This window comes from Trachinotus anak, unplaced genomic scaffold (genome assembly GCF_046630095.1).
Source record: "Trachinotus anak isolate AG129_WGS33_773 ecotype Australia unplaced genomic scaffold, CSIRO_AGI_Tana_v1 ptg000018l, whole genome shotgun sequence".
In the NCBI taxonomy this organism is placed as follows: Eukaryota; Metazoa; Chordata; class Actinopteri; order Carangiformes; family Carangidae; genus Trachinotus; species Trachinotus anak.
The window spans coordinates 13,066,658-13,085,338 of NW_027273869.1; the positions used below are offsets into that span (position 1 = coordinate 13,066,658).

Consider the following 18,681-nt stretch of genomic DNA (forward strand, 5'->3'; position numbering starts at 1 on the left):
TAAATCAAATTAGGGTCAATGGTGCAGTGTGGGAGCTAATCCGGCAGCACAAAGAGGCTTAGGAGATGCGCCTCCTGTTCCCAGATATTATTAAAAGTCAGCTGTGAAATAACAATTTCCCCCATCAAAGCTGCAAGCGGATTTAGGGGCCGGGTCTGTGAGATAGGAGTCAGACACATAAACATCGCAGCTAGGGGACAAAGTGACATGCACTTCACAAGTTTATGAAAATCTTTCTGTCAACATTAGGCACTGGTATGTTGCTAAATGTATGAGACAGTGACAATCTCTGTGTGTCCCGTTTAATAGACATAGAGGCTCATTGCATTGAAATTGTAGACTTTTAGTTCTGTACATATATTCCATATAAGATTTATTACAGTTTTTTGTTTCATCCTGTGTGGCAGTGGAAACTAAAATGGAAAGACTGGGGCCTGTATCAACTAGTGATAATCAACTGTCAGATAATTTAATTAACAAACATCCTGGTTTAGGCCTTTTAAATGGTGTGTTTCCTATCTCTCCTCTCTTTGCTCCACAGGGTACATTACAGAAGTTTGTGGACGACCTGTTCGAGACCATCTTCAGCACAGCCCATCGAGGCAGTGCCCTGCCACTGGCCATCAAATATATGTTTGACTTCCTGGACGAGCAGGCAGACAAACACAACATCCATGACCCACATGTTCGACACACATGGAAGAGCAACTGGTGAGTTCAGGCCTGTGTCTGCACACACCTGCAAACACAGAAATGTGCATACACACAAAGACACAGTGGGTTCTGTTCATGGAAGCTGAAGAAACTGGCGAGGCAGTTACTTGGATCTTACGTTTAGTCCATCATTTGTACAGCCTCTTCTTTCTGCACCGTTGTTTAATGCACTGCAGACACAATTAGTACATTTTGGCACATTTCACCTAACATTGCCCTCATATTGCCCAGTGTCAGTGCCAAGCTTCACCACACGCCTTTTCCCTTCCTAATATCCATTAACCACAGGGGCATGTAATCTTCATTAAAGCCAACCACAAGGGGCTAATCCAATTGGCTGCCAAGACTCTCCATCTATTATCATTGATAACTGGGCCAAAAAATGCCTGTCACTGTGGAAATCGCCATAGTGACAAATGTACGCTCCCAGGTGCAGGAAGTACGCCTCTAAATTAATATCCCTTGATTAATTTAGACCATCCTGACCTCTGTGAGCCCACCTGAAGAGGTTGGTAGGGGTTAAATAACCAACAGTGCACCAGAATGCAGCGAGGAGAGAAATGAAAAGGTGAAGAAAGGGAAGTGAACTCAGTGGGAGTTAAACGCACACTAATATCTCATTAGCCTCCCGGCCTCTGCCAAGATCCCAGCATGCATCACACAGCCCAAGGCCCAGGAGAACCATGGAGATGGGAGCATAAAATTGATGTGCATCAAGGGACAAATAGAGAGGAGGAGTGGGTAGGGGGCTAAAGAAGGGGGAGACATATTATTTACTTTATACTATGGTCCTAATTTTCATCCTTTCCTGTGTCTGTGTTCTTGGGCCATTTGCAGTGTATGTTAAGTGTTTTCTGAGAGCGCAACAGGCTCTCACATTAGACTTTTAATGGAACGGGCTCTCACTAGAGGACTGTGGATGAATAGCAATTTATCATAACACACCATCAAAAAAGGCCACTTAGACTGCACACAACAGTTTGTGCTGATGCCACCACTGATATCTTCTCTGTATGAGACGTGCATATGCCTGTGTGTTTTCACCTCTCACCAGCGTGCTTACCTATAATCTTTAATCGCCTTCGCCTTCATTTTGTCTGATGGTAGAGAATAATAAGGCAAGTGCCCCTCCCATTCTGGGCCCCTGTCCCATTAAACCTGCCAGGCCCATCGTCATCATACACACCATTAACTTAAACCCATCACACCAGCCAGAGCCCCTACACCCTACTGCTACCCCCACCTCCTCCCTTCAGGGTTTCCCCATCGCCAGAGCTCCACTATATATCCGTTGATGTAGCCCTTATGTTAGATGATCCCGTGGTCTATAGTGCTTTAGGGCTTATCTTGTTACAAGTTTGCTTCTGATATTATTGTTAGACCAATGATTTGTGTTTTATATATATATTATCAGAAGCTTTATGAAAAAAAGGTTTGATTTGCCTAACCCACACTGACATTGGACTGGGAACGTTTTTTTTTTCTTTAATGTCTGATCATGGTGTGGAAATGTATGACCTTTCTATAACAGGAAAAAGTCAGAGCTGTATGGTACATTTCAGATTTCCATTGATTCTGAACATCTGCAGTCTTAAGACCTGAAAGAGACCCAGAGATGGCATCCAGGATTTATTGTATCCCAAGAATTTATCTGTGACCCCTTACAATCCAAGGTCATCTGTCACTGCATAGCAACAGTTCTAACACAATGTCTGCCTATGTCCCCATTTCATCAGCCTACCTGTGTGCAGTGAAGGTTTTTGAAGCAAATCGTGTCTGTACATTTAGATTGTGCCAGGTTTAAATCGGCTAAAGTTGTTTCGGCTTCATGTGGCAGAGTTGTAATGTGTATTTGTAATCGTGTACAGTAAATGTGTGCATGCGTGAGTCACTGGCTCCTAGAGCATCTCCAGATGGTATCTTTTGGATTAGCAGCAGTGTGTCATCGTCTCCTCTCATCTTCACTTTTCTGATTCTGGTGTGTGTGTGTGTGTCTGTCTGTCTGCACTGCATGTTTGTCATGTCGGGATGCAACAGACAGAATCTTAATTATTGTGGAAAACTGGCACATGCACTCCTCTTTTCTGCATGCCGATCACCACCTATCTGCTGTCATGCCGCAGTTCTGTCCCACACAGATTGTAAACAGAATCACTATGAGCTGATTTTCTGGAATCACTAAGTTGTATGTGGAGTAATATACAAGTTTTCCATTTGTTTTAAGCCCTTTGTCCAGATGTACAGCTTACCCAGTAAGGGACTGCGACTTGCCATTCACATGAAAGGTTGTGCAGTTTTGCCTTGTGCGGTCCAGCTGGAACAATGCCCACTCAGGTCACCTTTATAAAGCTGTTTATTCAAGTCTTAGGTCGCTGGATGAAAAAGGTCAGGCCCAGTCAGTTCGCTGTGTGTGCTGTAATGCCATGAATGGGATGCCCAGGATCACATCTGTGACCCTTTGCCTGCCAATGGCAAGCAGCTTCATCAGGCCCTTCTGCAGAAATGGGACAGCATCCTTCAACTGCAGATTCAGGGGTTGTGGCTCTGTGTGGGAGCCACAAACTGAAAGAGGCAGCTAGACATGCTGCTGAGGGACTGCAGGGAGAGTTAGTTTTTGTGGTTGTACATTTGTGTAACTTTTGTTGTTTGCATTTGGCGTACAGTACCTGTCAAAATATTTAGAACCTGACCCAGTAAACAGAGCTTACATTAGGGTGGTTGTTTGGCTGCTTGACAGTTGTGCAGTTTTGTAAATACTGTTTGGTAATCTTTCCTCGTGGGAGAGACGAGGATTAGCAGAGTTGATTTCAAACCAGCTTCCTCTCTGTAGTACTGCATTATACATCACTCCTTTGAAACGGACAGTCTAAACTGAGCCATTAAGTGTCCCAAACACTATGTAACAAAGTTAATAAAGCTATTGTGCGAAGTGTTGCTTGTATTCACAAGTGCTTCCTATTAGATTTGAGGGTAAACAAGCTACTTTTTCACTCTTCTTTTATCAGTTCAAATTGACTGCACTGTGAAGTCTTAAATCGATGGACAGAGGAAAACTCTTTTAATACAAAGGATCTTTTTTTACTCCGCAGGCGTAATTCCTCTTGGATAAGAGATGCCCTTGATCTTGGCAGCTGATATTTAACCTAATCCCTGACCAAAAGGACCGATCACAGTCATTCTTCAGGTTCCTAAAACTACACAGCATGAGTTAACTGCAGAAAAAATAGCTTTGCCTATTTTCAACACAATGGATAAATATAAATGTTAATATGGTGGTCATTTTGGACACACAAAATTATGCATGGAACCTCATAATTTTAACATCCACTGCCATGTACCTCAAAGCCCAGGGCAGCTGGGGCAGATTGTTGACAATCAAGGCAGCACAGCGGTGGTGTTAATATCCCTTTGATCCCTGCACCTAATCCTACTAGATTCTTTGCCCAGATTAATTTTGAAGTCATAATGCAGAGTTTTTCCTCTGAACCCAAATCCTCTTTTGTAAGAATGTACATGTGAATGGGATGTGGGTGGTTGTGCTAGGATAAATGCTTAGTGGGATGGCAGGGGAGCACCGGTGGTATTTAAATGATGCATTTCAGTTTTTATTGTTTTTTTTCCCCCCCTCATCCTTTGATATTGCGCCAGACAGAGAAACTCATATGCAGGCTAGACTGCAGTCTTTTCCGGTTATATTTTTGCCATGTCAGCTAAAACCACATAGCCCAGAGAATAGTAAAGATATAGAGATCCAAGTAACACTCAGCTCTTTCTTAATACCACCTGAGCCCTTTCACTGCAACACACAGATAAAGCTGGCCCTATATCTATTCATTTTGGTAGGAACAAGCCCAGCAAATAAACAGACTTGTATATTTTTATTATTCTAGACAGGCACAAAATAGGACCCACTTGCACAAACAAGGCAATATGAACTGTGTCACTGTGGGCCCCCTGTGAGGACCCCTGGACACTGCTGGAAAAAATGAGAGCCAGCCACCACCTGGTTTTAAAGATAAAGGCTTTATTGAATTGAGCACACACATCAAATAGAGCACATCGGCAACAGCGGGGCCTGTGCACTAGCTTTGCAAAGTGAATGCATCCTCGTCCCCCTTCTGGCGCATAATATGTTCATGTCCATTGCCTGGCTCGCTGTAGCAAATATAAAAATGGCATTTAGAGACTTAATCTCAGAGCAATTCAGCTGGACACAGACTTTTATTTTACTTTACACTCTTTGTTTCTCTGTTTGAATGGCTATTTGAGCATTCTGTCACTGAGATGGAATTGAACAATCAACGCAAAAGTAATTTTTAATAAGGAGTGCCAACACAGCAGAATACATTAATATGCATGGTGCATGGAACTGTCATAGGTAATTCAGTCTCATTAGCTCTTAGTTTTTTTGTTTTTTTGATAACAGATAACATTTTGTTTACAGGTTGCATTGCAGTACAAGTTCAGTTATGGTAAAACATCCCTAAATATTAGCATGTCTTATTTTAGGAATACGAATACACTCCAACATACCATAATTTAACAATAATGAAATGAAGTACAAAACTTGTATAATCACAGGTAGTTTGACATTACTTTGTTCTCTGTCTCCACCCTTCTGCAGCCTACCTCTGCGTTTCTGGGTGAATGTGATCAAGAACCCCCAGTTTGTGTTTGACATCCATAAGAGCAGCATCACAGACGCCTGTCTGTCTGTGGTGGCCCAGACCTTCATGGACTCCTGCTCCACCTCAGAACACCGCCTTGGGAAGGACTCACCCTCCAACAAGCTGCTTTATGCCAAGGACATCCCCAGCTACAAGAGCTGGGTGGAGAGGTAAGCTGTTGATAGAAGTCCACGTGTAAACACCAAACACTGGATGGAGGAAAAGAGGAAATGTGTGTGGGGGAGGGCTCTTATGTGACTGAAAACATCAGAAAACCCGCATTAGCCATGTTTCATTCCAACACACACACAATATGACTGTAGCACTGTGATCTATGGGCCATGAAACACAATCCAAATTACAACACAGTGGGAATGGATGGGAGCGCCCAGGGCATGAGATCTACAGTACAGGGCGTTGGTGTGATGGGAGGGTGCAGAAGTATGTGTGGGGAAAGAAGAGAGAGAGAGAGAGAGAGAGAGCATTTTTTGAGAGTAGCAGGCAGCAGAAGCCGGTAATTTGTTAAAATGAGAATTTTATTAAATTTATTTGTCAGCAGGGAAGGCGAAGAAGTCCTGAATAAAAGATGGGGTACTGTGAAGCGGTTCAGAGTATTTGTGTCTGTAGCTTCGTCACATGGCAAGCCCCAGGATGAGAATATATGTGCACCGCTTGAATGGGTAGAACCAAATGAGGAGCTTCAGGCTCAGGACCGTACTCATTAGTCCTGTGTGTCTCTGTATGTGGTCTCTCATAAACACAAATGAGTGTGGGGAAATTGTGAAGGTCCCGTGCTGATTCATACATCTGGATACTGTAAGCAAAAAACTGATCATGTGGACAGAGAATACAGCAGTTCCTACTGTAGATGGCAGCATCAGCTGAAAATTTTGTCCATATTTTTTTATAAAGCATTCATGCACATAGTTCAAGCAGAGAGATTTCTAAAGGCCAAACATGCATACTCCAGATTTTCAGGAAATGCTGTTGGTGGTGATTGCTGTCACTGTCCTATAGTGTATATAAACCACACCTTCTATGTGATTAGAAGGTGTGATTTGGTAGAGGAATAGTGTACGGTGGCCCTGAGAGCTCAACACTCTGCAACTTAAGAAAACACAAACCAATTCAGTAAACATCTTCATCAATTTGACAACACACGCACTGCAAATACAACACAACAAAGCTGTTCTTCTAGAGTCACAAATCACTGAACAGTCCCTTTTCATTTTTTCACAATACAGCTCATACTGCAACTATGCAGTGAAGATGAAGATTTTCCAAAGGCTGCTTGTCCAAGAATATTATTTGGCTGCAGCTTTTTTGTCAGTTGTAAAATTTTGGGTGAAATGGTTGAAAGTTGAAGTAACTTAACATTATTATTCTGTAAAAAAAAAACATAGTAAGACTATACACATGTGCTCCACTCTTTCCAGAGATGCTTTCACAAACAGAAGTAATGTCAGACATGACAGACACATGTCAAAAACACAGAGCTCTAATGGTCAAAAATAGAAGTCAATAGGCCCACAACAGTTTTTCCACACCAAGGATTTTAGTTTTGTTTGTAAAAAGTTTTTTTTCCTAAAACAAGCACACCTGGTCTCTACACTAACAATCCCCTACTAGGAGCTCCCTACAACTGCCCTCCAGCACTGAACAGGTGTTGATGTGTGTGTGACCTCTGTGCAACAGCTATGAGCAACACCCACCTGCCTTTTCCTTTGCTCAGTTTGCTCTGAAGACTTGTTTCCTGGCAAATATCGTCTCTCTCGCCCAGAATTATCCAGCCAAACAACGGGCTTGTCCTCAAGCGGCTGCAGCTACAAGAATTTAATATGTAAATAAGCAGCTTTAATTAACATAGTTGATAGGGGCAACACAGCTGCTGCCGACAGTGACTGATTGCCTTTACCTCATTGCAAGTGTGTGTGTGTTCTGTTGTGGTGTTCAAAGTTGAAATCTAAGGCCTGTCAGTGTCTATTATGACTCCATTCCAGTTATGTTACTTTGCAACACACTTGTTGCCTCTGTGCTACACGCATTAGTTAAATATCTTCAAAGACCTGCTGTAAACCACTGTAACCACAATGAGTAATGAGCTCCAAGGAAAACAGCAGCACTATCTGCATTAAAACACAGCACTGGGTGTATTCTGTTTCCCAAATCGTTTAGCAGTGTTTCTAACAATGTTCTCTACAGTAAACATACTCCTAACAAGTGTTTATGCTTTGTTTTATTCCTCCCTCTCTCTCTTAATAGGTACTACTCAGACATTAGCAAGATGCCAGCAATCAGCGACCAGGACATGAATGCCTACTTGGCAGAACAGTCACGGATGCACATGAATGAGTTCAACACCATGAGCTCTCTCAGTGAGATTTACTCCTATGTGGGCAAATACACTGAGGAGGTATGTAATACTGTGACTTAGTTACTATACTACTAAACAACACATCAGTAGCATTATTGATGAAGATTGAGTGCATTTGATGTGACTGATTTTTAGTAAGTGAATTTAAAAAGAACAATCCACTAATAATTGGTTTTATATCATCTGCATTAGTATTAATCTAGAAAACAAATTGGTTGTGCTTTCTTGCTGTAATAATCATTCCCTGACTCTACAGTGGCATTTAGTGTTTGGTCTCATTGATAGAGACGTGATGCCGGAGAGTATTAAAGTAAATTATAATTTTTTTCTCCTGAAAAATATGCAGAGGCGGTTGCAGTCTTTTTTTTTTTTTTTTTATTCTGTCCTGAGTAGTGTCTAAAACCATCCCCTCAGGCAGCGTGCTGACCTAACACCCTCCATCAATCACAGGGTTAACCTGTATGTTGCCTGAGAGACAAAGCCCGGAGCAAAAAATTCACACATTCATAGCTGCTACTGGTAAAAGTTATTACTGAAGGTTGCCAAGAGGCCTGTATCAATGTCTTCATCATCAACTCTCTGAAAAGTTAGGCAGACATGTTCTGTCCATACCCAGTGGAAATTACACTAATGAAATACCCACCTGCTGGAAGCTTCAAAGGTGTGTGTCTGCAAAGTGCTGCAGCTGTAGTCAGCTTGGATACACAGCAGTTCTGATGAATTCTAACACCCACCCAGACTGCAAAAAAGGGCATCAAAATGGTATATGCATTTTCCAATTGTTACCTCATCAATAACTTTATTGATGTCTTTTTTCCTGTCATGATTCAGCCCTTCAAATATGCCAACAGCTTTGTTGTGGAGAACCCAGTAGAGAAGGGGATAATTTTGCAGGAGTGGTTTGAAAAGACTATGGATGTTTTGATACTTTTTTTTTTTTCTGTGACTTGGTGTTTCCACTGTAATCACCTTTTCATAGCCACCTTTGAAGCTTACATGAAGTATTTGACATTCAAAAGACAGTGTAATACTCCTTGTATTCCTACTACAGTACATGTTTTTACTGTAATATTTAAATAAGTAACTACAAATGCACTGGAGCTTCGTATTACCTTAGATTTGTTATCAGGTTTGACATCATTGACTGCAGTTTTGTTATTCTGAGCATTTCCAGTAACGTCTTTGTGTGTCTGTGCTTACCTCACTGTTGTGCTGGCAGATTGTGTGTTCACTGGAGCAGGATGATGCAGCCAGGAAACAGAGGCTGGCCTTCAAGCTGGAGCAGGTGGTGGCCTTCATGAGTCTGGAGAGCTGAGGACCGCACTTCCCAGGGCGCACTGGGAAGAGACCCCATCAGAAACCGAGCCGTGCCTGAGCGAAGACCTGTCCCCATCTTTTTCATCATGTGACTTCCTCCCTCCGCCTTTCAAAGATGACTTCTTCCTTGATCTTTTTTCTGCTTCCTCTTCCCCAAGAAATATTTAGTTTTCCTCATCCACTCTGCTGCATAGACTAGTTTACCTGAATATATTTGAAGGGTGGTTTGGGGCTGAGGTTGGCATCTCCCAGAGTGCAATGGGGGGGGACCCCTCAGCTTCACCACAGGGAGCGCTTCAAGGGGTGATTGCTTGAAAGCTGGCCATATTGGCATGCTTCAGTCCCCCTGCTGGAAGAAAAGAGGGGAAAAAACATTTTTATGTTGCCTTCAAGAATTTACAATGATAGGTAATTCTTTAAAAACCACAATGTTGGGTGTCCATTTTGTTGAGAACTTTTTTCAAAATAGGATAGTTAAAATAAAACCATCTCTAGAGTCCAGTTTATTGTAGTTCTATATTCAACATAGGGAATCAAGAGGAAACATCAAAAATGATGACTGCAAGCCAAATGAACACCTCTGAAGAAAATTAATGCAAGGATGGTTTGCCAAGTTTACACTGTACCTACAAGCAAAGCATACATATCTGTGAAATTTGGGGCGAGTCCAGGCAAACCTAGAATGTTCTTGTGTTCTTTCAATGTAGCTGGAGTTGTATTTAAGAGTGAGACTGATGGGGGATAGGGAAGAAGTAGTGCTTCTCTGAACTTTTCCTTTATTGAAATGTGACTGACACTAAAACTTTACAAACCAGAGCATTTCCAACCTGTATCCCTTTGCAACATTCGCACATTTTTCCCTGCCCAGCATACATTTACTTCAAAGAAAATGCTCATGATTTCTGCTTCCATCTGGCTTATGTGGCTACTGCAAAATTAACCTATTAGATAAAACCCTGGAGGCCCTGACCCAAGTTGGATCCTCTGTAAGAAGCACACTACCAACTCTGGAAGACAGTGTTTTGACTGCTAATCCAAACACCAGGAGCAGTCTTTGGCTCTTGCCACTTCCAATCTTGTGTCGCAACTGCGACGGTCTATCAAAGCACACACACACATGCACAGATACACACACAATCAGCAGCTGCCCAAGATCCCGACTGCCCACATATTTACTCCAACTCTGGAGGAGGTAAAGGGAAGAGCTGACTGAAATGTACTGGGTAAGAAACTGCTTGATCATGAAAAATAAGAAGAAGAAGAATGATTCAATACAGTGTAGTCAGAGACTGCTGACTGCTACCTAAAGGGGCTCTGTTGAGAGAGTAGCACTTCTTTCCCAGGATGTTCTTATTTAAAGACTTTTGTGTGGAGAAATCAACCAAGATGGATTTCGACGGTCAGCCAAAAACCAAAGGAGCTTGAAATTTTCAAAACGGTCAAAAATGTATTTGTAAAGTGCCACTGAGGAACTGACAGAAAAAGGACTCTGTAAAAGACAACCACGTCTAGGACAAAAAAAAAAAAATATTGTGACTGGAACTTAAAGAAACCTGTGTGATTTTTCTGACCTCAGTGTGTCGAGGTGAGAGGCTCTGTGGGCGAGGTGATCTGATCCTCCTTTCTCTTTCCATCGTCCCGGGTCTCTCCGGCTCTCGGCACACCGTTCACCCTTGTGTCCGGCTCCTGACTTACCAGTTTTCTTATCTGTTTTGCACAAGCGTTGGAGATGGTAGCTAGTTGCATACGGCAAAACCCCAACTCTTGAGTGTGTAACTGTTGAGGCGCTCTTGTCTGTATTAGTGTAGTTGTCCTCAGTGGCGGCAGGGGGCAGCCTTCTCCAAGCCTTGAGAAAAAAAAAAAAAAAAAAGGAAAAAAAAAAAAGGAAAAAAATTGATAAAGCAGAGCAGGAACAGAACAAGAAGTGAGCATCACAGCAGGATAAATAGAAAATGATAGACATTAAAAGTAGGTAAGACTTGTTGGATGTAAACCCCCACTGTGGGAGAGAGCGATTGAAAGAGAGATGATGGAGGCGCCCTCCGTACCTTTTGACCTCTGCCCTTTCTTTTGCCTTGACAACGTGCCCCATGTGGTGATGTGAATGTGTGAAGACCGCCCTAGGTCCACCTTGGGTCCTTTATTGGCTTTTTAAGCGCATGTAAAACGTAAACAATTTAAGAAACTTATTTAAAAAAAAAAAAAGAAAAATAAGAAAATTACGCCTTGCAATGATGATGTGGATGTGTTCTTTTATCTTTCTTTTGCTTGGAAGAATCGAGATGGAAAAGTGGATTGTTCATGTAATAAAAACTATAACTTGCGTTTAAGGTGGAACCTTTATCCAGTTCAACCCTACTGCAGAACCTCATGCCCATGGTTTTTGTGAAGTGTTAGATGCTAAATATTATATACCCTTGCATGTTGACCTGTTTGGATGGTATGAAATGGAACTGCCTTGCTCAAAGATATTTATATACTTCTACTACTACTAGGGACTTTAAAGTCATTTACAAGCCAACTGCTCATTTTAAGATTATGTGTCTCACAAGACAACACAAACCCTATTTGTAAATTCTACAGTAGGACCATCTCTCTTGTCCCTTTAACTGTCTTCCATTACAGTCCATCCATTCTTTGTTACAGCTGTGTCTCCTCTGTGGCTTTAGTTCTGGTAGAAGATGCAAGTTGAGTCTTGCTCTTTCTTTGCTGCTATTACATCTTGTTTTTAGAGTTGTCTACTGCATGCAATGATTAATGCATTATAACTGCTTTGTTTTCTCCATCAGTTGAGCCCAGAATAGAAAAGTGATGAAGTCCAAATGATGGATGCCTGGGTCCATTTCACAAAAAGCAACAAAAAACTGCATCAGTTTGTGAACATGTTTGTCACTAAATCCAAACATTACAATTCCTTTAAATTAAAAAAAAACAAAAACAAAAAAAAACAAAAAAAAAAAACAGAAAAAGAACACCTCGCAGAAACTATGTATACTTGTGATTTATCAAACAGATCAACACAACTTTCTAACAGGAGAGGCACGTCAGGCTTGATAGTAGACTTATGTTAAAGACTGAGTTTGGCAAGTGACTGTTTTTAGCCCTTGTGTCAAATGTATGTGAGATATCCAACTCATTGTCCATTATTACCGTCTGCAGCTATGATGAATGTCTGTTGTTTCAACTTGGAGGGGTACATTCACAAGGTGTTTGCTGGACATGTTGTGTAGTAAACATATCAAATATCTGTTATTGGAAAACGAGAGGGATAAGGACTGATTTAGCAACTGGATGATTAATTCATGTAAGACTGGCATTAGTATTGTTAGAAACTTACTAATGAAACACCTTTAGACAATTTCAAAGAACCTCTTTAATTCATGTAGCCATTGTATACTGTGTCTAGATACCCAAAGTTTCCCCTCACAGCCGTGTGGTCATAAATAACACGAGGTGAGAGTCCTGGACTGTCGTTGTGAATCTGCCCCCCAGTGAAACATCCTGTCTTTCATTTCTCCCTGCCCCATCCCTCCCCCTGCAACAAAAGGTTGTCTGCTAGTAGCTACCTTGTGTTGCCAAGAGCACAGATAAAGTTTCCACCTTCAAACGTTTTGTAGGAACTAAAAATGTCCTCCTAGCTCAGTGTTATAGCAGGTGTTACAGAAACATGCTAGAAAAGACTTTTACTAGACCATATTTGAAAGATAAAGAGTATCTTATCGAGAGAGAAAAACGAAACCTGGGGGATATAAGGCGAGCTTCTCTAACTTTGTTATAATTAATTGTATACCTGTGTATGTAAATATAATGCATTCCTATTTTGCAGTCAAGAACAAAATACTATTTGTAATATAGAATAAACTTTATTATGAAACCAAGCATTTCATGATTGTTCTTGCTCTTTTGCCTGTTTCAACAGCTACATTTGAAGTGACACAAAAAAATAAAAGTTCAAATTAAGAAAAAAACACTGAATCTGAATCCGGGATCAGATTTAGACTATGACCCTTACTCCACTAGTAAACACATGGCCTCCTGCCAGATGCACACATGATGATGAATATTGAAAGATACAGGCAAACTGTCGGTGCAGCTAAGCCAACAGTTTGCTCAAGTCTCCAAAATCCAATCAGAAACTGTGCCCTAACAAAACCAACGTGTCAAGCGCTCGGCCACACAGTCCTGAAATCAGACACAGTCTGGAGACACCTGTGTGGGTGTAGCAGGCATTACGAGGGCTTTAAACAAAATGGTGCGGCCATATTTTCTGCCTTCCTGCCTTATGCTGCCTACACACCATTTATGCACTGGGTTATATAAAACTTGAAGCAATAACCGGTGACAAATAAAACAGCATAATCGCTCTGAATCCTTGTAATGCGCTTGCACACACAGACTACACTGTGTCTCGCCAAATGGCTCTAATTTTCCTTTCCATCCTAGAGACAGGTGCTATGTCAGCCAGACTGGGTGTTCAGGGATGTTGAGGCCATCTCAGGTCCCCCACTGTCTGGTGCCAGACAGAGCAACAAAGAACAGATGCACAAAGGTGCATAACAAGGAGCCAATTCCATTGTACTCTAAGATTTCTAATTATTCTTTGTGCTGTCAACTGAATGCACGTCAGGATACAGAAGAACAAATACTCCACTGTATATAGTAGCAGGACAAGACCACTCCCATGAAAAGAAAACCCTCTGTGATTTTCAGAAAGATGCATAATTGCCCAAATCATTTTAGACTTTAAGTATCCAAATGATTCAAATTATGGTTTTATCCAATTAATTCAAAGCCTATGGCCTGATTTTCCACCGTACCATTGGGGATAATAAAGAAAGCAAGTTTTGGAAAAAAAATCCTTGCACAGGGGAAGTCGGGCTCTGAATGTACACACGCTGAATGGTCAAATGTGAATACCAGTAGCTCAAAGAGTAAATCTCTAAACAGTATGTAAATTAGCATCCAACAATCAATCTGTTAGCCTGCTTTTCTAAGAACAGGAACAGAAGCTTAGCACACAGTGATTACATCCAATTCAGTCAAAACCGTCGTCATCATAGTGTTTGATTTTGGCTTACAAAGCGGCTTCCCTACCCAATGACAAAGCCGTCTCATATTGGGTAGGACAAAAACAAACAGCCCTGCCAGCTGGGAATAGAATTAAAAAGCCCACAGATCACATGAAGACCGGGGTGGTTGTGTTAGAAGCAGCAGATAGTAGGAGTAGATATTCAATATATTATTGGAGCCAGGTTTTATGTTATGTAGGCGTGAAGGTGTGCTGTCGGGATCCTTGTACATTATATTCCTCAACTACTATTTTTCCAGCATAAGTTGTTTAAAAAGTTTCATCCCAGGATTCGTACAGATGTAAATTTACATACGTATTCTCAACTTTGACAACAGTTCCAGTCCGTCTTCCAAGTTGGTAGTTAGAAACTGGTGGAGAGTGATTTTTCTAATTAATGAGAAAGGCTGGCTCACTGGGCCTGGACCTCTCTCATTGTGTTTGGCTCTAACTCAGCCTATTACTAGTCCAAGTGATGCAAATGCTTCTTAGCTCCTAATCTGAGTTGCAGTAAAATAAGCTCCATGGGGTAAATCCATGGATCTTATTTATATTATCAAGAGGCTGGTTACAAAAGCTTCTCTCCTTTAATGAGAGGTGTTTCCTGACATGATGGAACCCAGGCAAAGCAAATATCCACTGCCAAAATAATTAGGAAACAGCTGCATTGGTAAAGATTAGCTGAACCTGTAAGCTTCTTGCACTTTGAGCCAATCTAGAAGACCTGAAGCCATTCAGGAAAATCAAAGAGGGAAATCCCAGCCTCTGAGCGCATGTCAGTCTACAAAGCTTAGCTGTAGTTCTGCAGTAAACACAACTGGTTTATTTTACTCTACAATCTGCATTATTCAACATCACACATCAAAGGCAGTGGAAACACACATTCTAATGTTCTAGTTTTTCAGACTTTTTCTAACAGCTCATCAGCTTTGTTATCTCACAAAACACACCGCTTACACCAAGGACTCCTCGTAACATCCACTTACAACTGGTGCAGCTGCACAATAAAACATATCACTGCCCCAGAACAACAGCCATCTTGAGGACACCTTCCCTGAGACACATGGGACTTTAAAAGTCAAAGGTAAGCCGAAAAAAAGACAAGTAAATGGAAAACAGGAGCGACAGATGAGGAAATAGAAAGTTGTGTGTAGCAAAGGAGGGCAGGGGAGGTGTGAAGTGTAGGAGGGGTATGTCCAGAGATGGGAGGCTGCAGCACTCAGGCAGACTGAGCGGCTGATGGGGACGTGAGATTGAATTGGCCTAGTGTCACCCTCCATATACCAACCACTGAACTGGGAGTAATGGGTGAGAAATAGAAGGAGGGAAGGTGGAGGGGAGAGAGGGGGAGAGGCAGCGAGAAGGAGGGAGGGCTGCCAAGTTTCACCCTAATTTTCTGACTAGTGAGCTGGGAATAATGGAAGGGGGGGGGGAGCAACTCTGCCGGGTGATGGGTTGAGAGAGGTTGGATGGACTTAGTGAAGGGGGCAGGATGATAGAGAGCCGGCTATGATTGCTTCGCACCAGGGGTGGTTTTCCACACTCCCATGATCACCGCAGCCCTGTCACCCCAAACCCCCACCCTGCCGTTGCATTTACACACAGTGATGTGATGTGGCCATGGAAAAAAAAAAAGACTAGAAGTTGTGTGTCCACATGAGGATAGAGCGATGAACAGATGCGGAGAAGAGGCCAGTTTGGTGCAGCTGAGACGGTCGGTGTGAGAGGGCATGTGGGGTTGTGGGACTGGATGATCAATAAGACTGAACCTGCTGCTTTAGGTATTTGAACCCATATTCATCCCCTGGCCACCTCGGCTCAAAAGACTTATCTCCAGGACAAGAAACTATTAAATTCACTGTCAACAGAGCAATTTAAAAAGATTAATATCAATCTATCAGCGGCAGTGTCAGACTACTCTGACAAAGAACGACACGTCTGAGGAGCAGGTCCAGGAAGGAAAGTAAAGCTGAAGAAAAACAGGAAGAAACAAATGTTGGAGACGTACGGTGCACATTATGGCCCACTGACATATGGAAACATTACATGTCCATCATTTCCAATGAGTGCACACACAGCTCAGTTATCTCGGAGTATAAAAACACTTCAAGCTTAGTGATGGTTCGGCCTGGCTAATGGAGCCAGCCTGTCTCATGTTCCTGATGTATCTCTAACGCTCCCTGGCTTTGGAACATAAAGAGCTTCATCTTTATTTCTTATTTCTTTAATTTCTTTATTTTTTTGTCGTTGCTTTTTCATTTTTCAAAACTTTGCAGCATCTTAAAGTTCACTCATCTTATCCTCTTCACTTCAATATTTTTATAACGTGTGTTAAAGTGAGTTATAATGTTTTGGTTTTTGGAATAAAATCCTGCCAGAGATAATATGTAATGATAATCCTGGATGATCTGTGTCCTCTCCAAAAACATCAGTTTGTTGTCTGTGATTTAGAGTTTTTATCGTAAGGTTGTGTCGACTGTCTGACTACCAGGATGGATAGAGTGATGATAGGAACGCGGCTTGAACACTGGTTGACGGGTCTAATTTCAGCAGCGGACTCAGAGATATTGACAACTGCATGAGAGCAGATGGAAGCAATTACTGATATTAGTCCATCGTCCGTCTGCGCTGTCTTGGTAAACATTTGTGTTGCTGGTGGCGGCGGGGATAGAGCGGGAAGGAAATCAGACGGACCCAACGTTACCGCCAGAAACACTACAGATGGAGAATGGAGATACAAGTCTGAGTCAGAACAAAGACTTGAACACTGAAGAAACCTCCAAGCTGAGACGAGGTGTGTAAGTCTGCTGGAGTCAAATCGATGAGTATAAACAAGCGTGTGATAATTCTTCGGGGCAGAGGCTTGGATCTAGGTGCTGTTTGATGGCTCCCCATGCCTACTGCATGGCGAGCTAATATAAGATCAAAACTGCTTGTACCATTTTACTCTCAGTGTTTTTAAGATGTAATCGAACCAAACTACATTACATCTCGCAAACCTCCAACTGCAGCCGTCCTGACCACCACCACGGGATAAATCAGCTCGGTGCACAGTCTAGACACATCCTCTTATACTAAACATGCCTCTGATCTTACACAACCCTGCCTCTTCCCACACACACACGCACACACATACTCTAGTCTCTCCTTTATGGGCTCCACAAATCTTCTCCCCCATTCCAGCTCCTAATCAATAACAACCATGCGATTCCTTCTGAACTGCACATTTGCTTCCCGGGCTGCAGCATCATATGTCCTCACCGAAACACAAATTACCAGAGCGGTTTGAGCCTGTACAGCACAATGAATTGATTATCTGGTTGAGAAGTACATTGAATTTATTATTACTTTATTGTTTGCTTACATGTCCAACACGTTCCTCCTGTTGATCACAGCAACAAACAGGTACAAATCCAAAAATCCCTTTACTGCATAAACATGGAAATATGTATAATAAGGTACAGGAAGAGGAAGTGGTTGTTAGACTGCAAATGATTTGGCTCAACATTGTGACAGATGAACACCTCACTGCCCCTCATGTCACATTCAACCACTTCAAGTTTTATAAATGGTTTTTTAGACTTCTTTTGTGTTTGTCAGTAACAACGAGTGAAACAAATGCCAGTAATATTAATTAATTACATTTATTACATCTGGACCCTTCATTTTCTTTCATGCTAATCCTCTTCTTAGTTGACATGGACACGAAGCTACAACCAAAATGTACTTTTTCTACAAGTGCAGTATTCCAGATACTTAGACATGAATGCAATCAGGTTTCTCCCATTATTCACAGAGGAACAGAACAGAAAGCTCTGAGGCAGCAGGCTGTATGATAAAATAATAATAATAATAATAGTAATAAAATATAAAGAAAATATAAGAAAAAATAAAATGACTAATATTCTGGTGTTTGGAGTTAAACACTGTCCATGATCATAGCTGAGAAAATTAATTAATTAATTAAAAAAAATCAAGGAATCAGTGTTTCTGTGAGCTGCTCCGGTGGGGCAGCAGACAAAGGGCAGCCCCCTCTATCATAGTCAGCCACCTGTGGGCTTTTGTCCCTGGCTCAGTCACACTAGTCATTCCCACCATGTTAGCCTGTCTATAATGGACAGGAGCCCATCAGCTGGGCTCAGTGCTGGCCCGTCTCTGTGGGCCGACTGCTGCATGACACACAAAGGAGAATCCAGCTGGGCACACTCACACACAGATTAACACAAACACCCTGCACCCCCATCCAAAAAAAAAAACAAAAAAAACACAACACGCCATACATGAACAAAGCTGTGCACGTTTTCACAGCTTCTCCAGCACCAACACTATGAATATGAATAACCCTCTGGCCCGGGCTTTAGCATGCTGTGCCATTCTGTGCTGCGTTCAAGCCCTCAAGATGTCAACGCAGAGACAGAAGGGCAAACTGAGAAACAAATCTGACGACACACTGCGGGCCTGCAATCCGTTATCGGCTTTATTTAGCAGAAGAAAGCTGAACGGAGCACAGTGACTTGCACCAGTTGTGTATACATGAAAAG

The 18,681-nt window shown here is 42.0% G+C and overlaps 1 protein-coding gene and 1 long non-coding RNA gene across 7 annotated transcripts in view; one reads left to right on the forward strand and one right to left on the reverse strand.

The window, feature by feature from the left end:
* The window catches only part of plxna4 (plexin A4), a 235,218-nt gene extending 223,174 nt beyond the window's left edge, over positions 1-12,044 (forward strand). For 2 of the 3 annotated variants that reach the window (XM_071501750.1, XM_071501749.1), the window contains exons 29-32: positions 542-711; positions 5,339-5,551; positions 7,644-7,794; positions 8,975-12,044. In XM_071501750.1, the coding sequence (XP_071357851.1) occupies positions 542-711; positions 5,339-5,551; positions 7,644-7,794; positions 8,975-9,070 (630 nt within the window). In that variant the 3' untranslated portion in view covers positions 9,071-12,044. Of the gene's footprint in view, positions 1-541; positions 712-2,276; positions 3,603-5,338; positions 5,552-7,643; positions 7,795-8,974 lie in introns of those variants that run through there. The other variant, XM_071501751.1, reaches the window with a different exon arrangement.
* The window catches only part of LOC139634949 (uncharacterized), a 79,282-nt gene continuing 65,324 nt past the window's right edge, over positions 4,724-18,681 (reverse strand). Inside the window, exons 4-9 of one of the 4 annotated variants that reach the window (XR_011694104.1) lie at positions 10,644-10,918; positions 9,277-9,418; positions 8,956-9,092; positions 7,094-7,204; positions 5,344-5,590; positions 4,724-4,869 (exon numbers count right to left, since the gene is read on the reverse strand). This is a non-coding gene — a long non-coding RNA (uncharacterized lncRNA). Of the gene's footprint in view, positions 4,870-5,343; positions 5,591-6,058; positions 6,196-7,093; positions 7,205-8,955; positions 9,093-9,276; positions 9,422-10,643; positions 10,919-18,681 lie in introns of those variants that run through there. The other 3 variants (XR_011694103.1, XR_011694102.1, XR_011694105.1) reach the window with 3 other exon arrangements.